The sequence below is a fragment of the Bidens hawaiensis genome, unplaced genomic scaffold (genome assembly GCF_021521415.1).
Source record: "Bidens hawaiensis isolate Kalapana, Puna unplaced genomic scaffold, B.hawaiensis_p1.1 tig00028843_1, whole genome shotgun sequence".
In the NCBI taxonomy this organism is placed as follows: domain Eukaryota; kingdom Viridiplantae; phylum Streptophyta; class Magnoliopsida; order Asterales; family Asteraceae; genus Bidens; species Bidens hawaiensis.
In genome coordinates, this window is record NW_027494745.1 from 86,986 (window position 1) to 94,408 (window position 7,423).

At 37.1% G+C, this 7,423-nt stretch overlaps 1 protein-coding gene across 1 annotated transcript; it reads right to left on the reverse strand.

The window, feature by feature from the left end:
- Positions 1-6,329: 6,329 nt before the first annotated feature.
- Positions 6,330-6,830, reverse strand: LOC143577863 (uncharacterized). Its single transcript, XM_077061587.1, has 2 exons — positions 6,708-6,830; positions 6,330-6,638 (listed from the first exon to the last, which is right to left on the reverse strand). Exons 1-2 carry the CDS (start codon positions 6,828-6,830, stop codon positions 6,330-6,332), a joined length of 432 nt encoding a protein of 143 aa, XP_076917702.1.
- Between the last annotated feature and the right edge of the window lie 593 nt (positions 6,831-7,423).

Here is a 7,423-nt window from a genome sequence, read left to right on the forward strand (position 1 = left end):
GGGCTTCAACCCACTTAAAAACATAATCTATTGCCAGTAGAATATACTTGTAACCAAGGAAAACAAAGAATGGTCCCATAAAATTGATGCCCCAAACATAAAAAATTTCATGAGTTTGTATGGGGTTTGGGGACATCTCATTCTTAAATAAAATATTAACGGTGCATTGACAAGCATCACACGTCTTAACAAACTCCATAGCATCCTTCACAACCTTCGGCCAATAAAAACCACAATCAAATACCTTTCTTCTCTTGTCACACACCTTTTAAAAATCTTATCACCACTAATCTTGAAAAGAAACGGATCAACCCAAACATACCTAGTAACATCCCGAAAAAACTTCCTTACGGTTATTTAATTAATTATGTTTAGCCTATCATCTTGAAATACAGAAAAACAATAATAAAATAAATCATGGTGAAAATAATAGAAATGAAAGATTAAAGGCGATAAAACCCGTAGACTTCGATCTTGAATGTAAAGCTCTTCACCAGTGATTCCTTTTCTTCAAACCGTCAAATAACTCCAATAATAGTTCCATTGAAATAAAAAAAATCAATAATAATAGAAATCATGGTGAACATAGTAGAAACGAAAGATTAAGGGCGATAAAACCCGTAGATTTCGATCTTGAACATAAAACTCTTCACTGGGTGATTCCTTGCTTTCAAACCATCAAATAACTCCAATAATAGCTCCAAGAAACTCCAAATTCATCTGGTGGCTAAAGGGTGTTTTTTAGGTTAAGGTTAAGGGTGTATTTATAGTGAATTGGACCCAAAATCTTGCAAATATATGAAAATTTTTTGGACTTTGTACAGGCCACCACGCGCGACCAACTACTTGGGGGTGGGGGGGGGGGGCTGTCTGATTGACCGATTCTCCTTCCAGTTCATTTCCTGTTGCGTTCCGACTTCTCGTGTAGGCTAATTTTGACTCATTTTTCGCCCTTATCAACTACGATCAACTTCTGGAACCTACAAAACTCAAATATGTTAGTAGTATAAAAATCTTAACTAAAAATGAACTAAAACTAATAAAATATTATACAAAACATACCTAGTAACTACCTAGGCTTACATACCAAACGAGACAGATTACTTTTGAATTAATTAATATTAAACTAATAAAATAACTAATTAAGAAAAGACAAGTAACAAAACACAACACAGATTACTTTGACTTATTTAGATGATGATGAAAAACTACCCAGGCTTGAATCCCCAAAGTTGCAGTTGTCAATTAACTAAAAAATTCTAGTTATGGAACTGAGATCGTAAAATAGACATCCAAAAAAAAACTTAAACAGGACCCCTGACCCTTCTCAAGAAGACACTTATGGGTTTTCTAATAAGTTTTAAGACACACCAGTTTAAATATTAAACTTCCTTACGATCATTTAATTAATTATGAATGAGTACCTTTATAGCGAAAACCTACCTTACAACGCGGAAATAAAAGGGCGCTAAACTCAATTGACTCGCTAGACAATGTTAATTAATCAAACCTAGACAGAATCCTTACGAAGAACTAAATCTAGCAATGTTAATCAATAAAGATCTAATAATAACCAATCACCTTAAAACTTTCTAGGTTAGCAGCGCACTTTTATTTATTTAACTAATAATATTATTCCTATGGTTTTTTTGCAAATCAACCACACACTAGTCAAGAACACACAGTAAATGATCTAACAAAATCTTATTATATGACAGACAATCACCAAGGATAATGTGGAATAATAAAACTCATCAAACAAAACCAAGCACACATATGCATCAATCAATAATATGAAAGTGTTTGCTGAGTCATAAGCCATAACGAAAAGCAAAATCCAAACAAAATCCAATTTTAACAGAGGTTCATCATAAGCCTAGGCAGTCTATAATGTTTAGCTTATCATCCTGAAATAAAAAAAACAATAATAAAAGAAATCATGGTGAAAATAATAGAAACGAAAGAATAAAGGCGATAAAACCTGTAGACTTCGATCTTGAACGTAAAGCTCTTCACCGGGTGATTCCTTGCCTTCAAACCGTCAAATAACTCCAATAATAGCTCCATTGAAATAAAAGAAAAAAGCAATAATAAAAGAAATCATGGTGAAAATAGTAGAAACGAAAGATTAAGGGCGATAAAACCCGTAGACTTTGATCTTGAACGTAAAGCTCTTCACCGAGTATTTCCTTGCCTTCAAACCGTCAAATAACTCTAATAATAGCTCCAAGAAGCTCCAAATTTGTCTAGTGGCTGAAGGGTGTTTTTTAGGTTAAGGTTAAGGGTGTATTTATAGTGAATTTGACCCAAAATCTTTCAAAAATATGAATGTTTTTTGGAATCTGTACAGACCACCACGCGCGACCAACTACTCGGGGGGGGGGGGGGGGGGGGGCTGTCTGATTGACCGGTTCTTCTTCCGGTTCATTTCCTGATGCGTTCCGACTTCTCGTTTAGGTTTATTTTGACTCGTTTTTCGCCCTTTTCAACTACGATCAACTTCCGGAACCTACAAATCTCAAATATGTTAGTAGTATACAAATCTTAACTAAAAATGAACAAAAACTAATAAAATATTATACAAAATATACAAGGGATATATATATATATATCATTATATCTAATATCCCCTCACTTACTCTTTTTTCGTCCCTGAAAAAGTCTAATGTAATGGAATCAAAATCGGAAAATATAGTCTTAAAAACATATAGATTATTCTAAAGTTCAGAAAAACGCAAAAATTGTGATCACCGATATTGTTGTCCACTTAAACCCATGTCTTGATCTTTATCGGAACAAATAAGATCCAACAATTCCTTTATTTTATATAACTCAGTGGTTTACACAGTTAAGACCTGTTTATTTTCAGTTTTTACTAGACTACCCCAACTTGACTTAAACCTCAAATTTAGCAGATTTTAAATTTTTGTTTCTCTTTTTGCCTAAATAGTTAAGACGATCAAGGGTATTGTTAATCCGCGTAAGTTTACGCATCAAAGTTTACCAAAGCATCCATTAGATACGATTAAGGTATCATTAATTAATTATCTAGTATTCCCACAACATGACATACCCCTGTTATAAAGCAATACCCCAAACCCTTCACCATGGGGGAGAGTATGCCCGAATTCATCTGTAGGGTTTACATGTGGCGTGCCCTTTGTGGTCCGTTTCCAGTAATTTTGCGATTTTTGGATCCTAAATTCCTTAGAAAATTTTTCAAAGATTACCAAGTCTTTTTTATGCCCATTTTATATCATTTTTACGTGAAAAATATACCTGAGATCTCTTAATTCTCGTCAAATCCTCTCTCCAAGATGGTTATGATTCTTTGAAACGACTCTACAACACACAAAAACTTCAAAAACTACTGTTAGTGACTCAAAGGAAATTAAAAACGCAAAAATAAAAAATGAAAATAATATAGAATATACAAACTCTACACTTGAGTTTCACTCAAGAACTCCTTCAACGACTCAATTCGATGGATAGAGGGGAGTTTCCTCCACCTTGATTGAATCATCCGGCCCTCCAAGATAATGCTTTAAACGATGGTCGTTCACCTTCCATGAAGTTCCATAGTCAGGATTCTCTAGCTCCATGTCATCATATGGGAAAAATTCTTTTACCAAATACGGTCCCGTCCACTTTGATCTCAATTTACCTCCAAATAATTTCAAACGAGAGTTAAGTAATAATACTTTATCACATTACTTAAACTCTTTACCTCCTTTTAAACGTCGATCATGTAGTATTTTCGTCTTTTCTATAATATTCAACGAGCGAGTTACTCCAACTCATGAATTTGTAAATATCTCTTCCTCGCAGCCTCGGTAAGATCTAGATTAACCGTCTTCAACGCCCAGAAAGCCCGGTGCTCTAAATCAACGGGAAGATGACAAGCTTTACTGTAAACTAGCATAAACGGTTTAGTACCCAACGGTGCCTTATACGCGGTTCTGAATGCCCGTAACGCGTCATCCAACTTCTCTGACCAATCTTTCCGACTTATCCCCACCGTCTACTCTAAAATTCTCTTCACTCCTCTATTTGCATTCTCAACTTGACCATTATTTTAAGGATGGTAAGCGGTAAAGGTGCGATGAGTAACTCCGTAACGAGTCAATGCCTTTTCCATGATGGCGTTGCAAAAATGCGTGCCCCGATCACTAATAATAGCTCTCGGGGTACCGAAACGAGCAAATAACTTCTTGAGAAACTTCACAAAAACCCGAGCATCATTGGTGGCCATATATTGGGTTTCAACCAACTTAAAAACATAATCTATTGCCACTAGAATATACTTGCAACTACCGAAAACAAGGAATGATGCCATAAAATTGATGCCCTAAACATCAAAAATTTCAAGAGTTTGTATGGGGTTTGGGGGCATCTCATTCTTAGATGAAATATTAACGGTGCGTTGACAAGCATCACACGTCTTAACAAACTCCATAGCATCCTTCACAACCTTCGGCCAATAAAAACCACAATCAAATACCTTTCTTCGCTCGTCACACACCTTTTAAGAATCTGATCACCACTAATCTTGAATAGAAATGGATCATCCCAAACATACCTAGTAACATCCCGAAAAAACTTCTTCTTTTGTTGCGTAGTCATCCCCTTAAACACATTGCCATTAGATAAATAATTAGCAAAATTAGTAAACCATGGCATTCCTTGCTTTTTGGCCGCAACAAAATCAATCGACTAATGGGGAATCTATCTCCAATCTCTTCTCTCTTCGGATCTTCTAAATGGAAAAGATGATCAACTGCTACATTCTCTGCCCCCTTCTTGTATTTGATTTCTATTTCAAACTCTGAAAGTAAAAGAATCCACCATATAAGATGAGGCTTCAGTCTTTCTTATAAAAAAGAAAATAGAAAGCTGATTTATTGGTAAAGACGGTAATCTTCAAAAGCACAAGATAGGACCGAAACTTTGCAAATGCAAAAACAACGGCTAAAAGTCCTTTTTCGGTGGTGGTGTAGTTCTCTTGGGCATAATTTAACGTCTTGCTTGCATAATAAATCAGATGAAAATGTTTCTCACGCCTTTTCCACAAAACTGCCCCAACTGCATAATCACTCGCAGCATACATGAGCTCGAAAGGTAATCTCCAATCGGGTGAAACAAGAATGAGGGCACTCACAAGTTTCTCTTTAAAAAAATTGAACGCCTTCAAACAATCTTCAACAAACACGAAAGGAACATCTTTCTCAAGTAGTCGGATCATCGAGCGGGTAATTTTGGAGAAATCTTTAATAAACCGCCAATAAAAACCTTCATGACCAAGAAAACTTTGTATAGCCTTGACACTCTTCGGTTGAGGAAATCTACTAATCGTATCAATCTTTTCCCAATCCAGCTCTATACCATCTCTTGATATCTTATGACCCAAAACGATCTCTTCTATCACCATAAAGTGACACTTCTCCCAATTCAACATGAATTTCGCTTCAATACACCTCTTCAACACATTTTCAAGATTCTCCAAACACTAATCGAAATAATAACCGTAAACCAAAAAATCATCCATAAACACCTCCATGGACGTCTCCATGAAATCCTGAAAGATGGCCACCATACAACGATGAAAAGTGGATGGAGCGTTACACAACCCAAACAACATGCGACGTTAGGAAAACGTGTCATACGGACATGTAAAAGTCGTCTTCTCTTGGTCTTCCGGTGCAATTGGCATCTGAAAATAACCTGAAAAGCCATCAAGAAAATAATAAAATTGGTTACCTGCAAGATGCTTCAACATTTTATCAACAAACGACAATGGAAAATGGTCCTTCCGGGTGGCATCATTCAACCTTCGATAGTCAATACACACACGCCAACCGGTAACTATACGTGAAGGGATAATCTCATTCGGAACAACTTGGGTCGGACTTACCAATGGGGAATCTGAAATCGGGTAGATCATTCCGGCCTCCATCAACTTTAGAACCTCTTTCTTGACAACTTCTTGCATGTTTGGGTTAAGACACCTTTGTGGTTGCACCACCGGTTTATACTCATCTTCCATCACAATTTGGTGAGTACAATGAGCGGGACTAATACCTTGAATATCCGAAAGTCTCCATGAAATCGCCCATTTATGCACCTTCAACACCTCTATCAACTTCATCTTTTCTTCCTCCGTCAACTTGAAAGACACAATAACGGGAAGAGTCGAACCCTCTTCAAGGTAAGCATACTCAAAATGTGACGGAAAAACTTCTAATTCCAATGGAGCGGGTTTCTCTGCATCTTCACAAATAATCTCACTAACCTCCATAATCCTCGCCAAGCATGAAACGTCATCCACCACCTCAACCCATTAATTCTTCAGCAATACCAACTCCAACAAGATCGGCTCCACAAATATAATCAAGACATGTATCAAAACCTGAAATAAAAGAGCTAAGAAGATAGACAGAATGGCATGGGTCACTAAAATCATCATGATCACTCGGGTGCTTCATTGACCTAGAAACATCATAAGTAACATTCTCATTACCAACCCGCAGTGTGATCCTCGATCTCGTCATATACATCAATAAGGGCCTTAGCCGTTCGCAAAAATAGAGACCATGAATAATGGGAACCCTCTCGTCCGCCTCCATATCAAGTACCACAAACTACATCGAGAACAAGAATTTATCAACTTTCACTAGCAAATTTTCAATGATACCTCGCTGGTACTTAACCGAGCGATTCGCCAACGACAAGGACATGCGAGTCGATGTAAGCTCGCCTAACTCTAACTTTTCATACAAAGAATATGGCATGAGATTAATACTATCACCCAAATCCGCCAACACTTGACTCATCTAATCAGTACCAAACAAGCATGGAATCTTTAACACATCCAGATCCTACAATTTTTCCGGCGCCCGATTCAAACCTACCATCAATCCTCGTTAAAGGGAATAGATGAAACCTCTCCCACACGACCTTTTCTCTTTATCAAGTCTTTCAAAAATTTTGCATACTTCGGCATATGTTGGAGAGCTTCAATGAACGAAATATTGATCTTCAACGGATGGAACATATTGAGAAAATATCGTATACTTTTGACGCTTAAGGCAAGATGGATACGGGACTTGAGCAAGATCAATGATGTGTGACTGTCGGACTTAAACTGGCTTCTTCTCAAATTGTGGCTCAATAATTGGCGTGTTACCTTGTGTCTTACCCGGAACCTTTATCTCGATCTCTTCATCAACCACTTCCTCGTTTTTAACTTCAACTCCACTACGAGTATTAATTGCTTTCAATTGACCAGCCGGATTCGGCTGTGTAGTACCTGAAAACTGTCCCTGAGGCCTTTCGTTGAGACGTTGAGTGATATCACCAACGGACTTCTGAAGGTCAAGTAATGATGATTGTTAATTCTTAAAGAGTAGGTCATGCTTGGCGAACT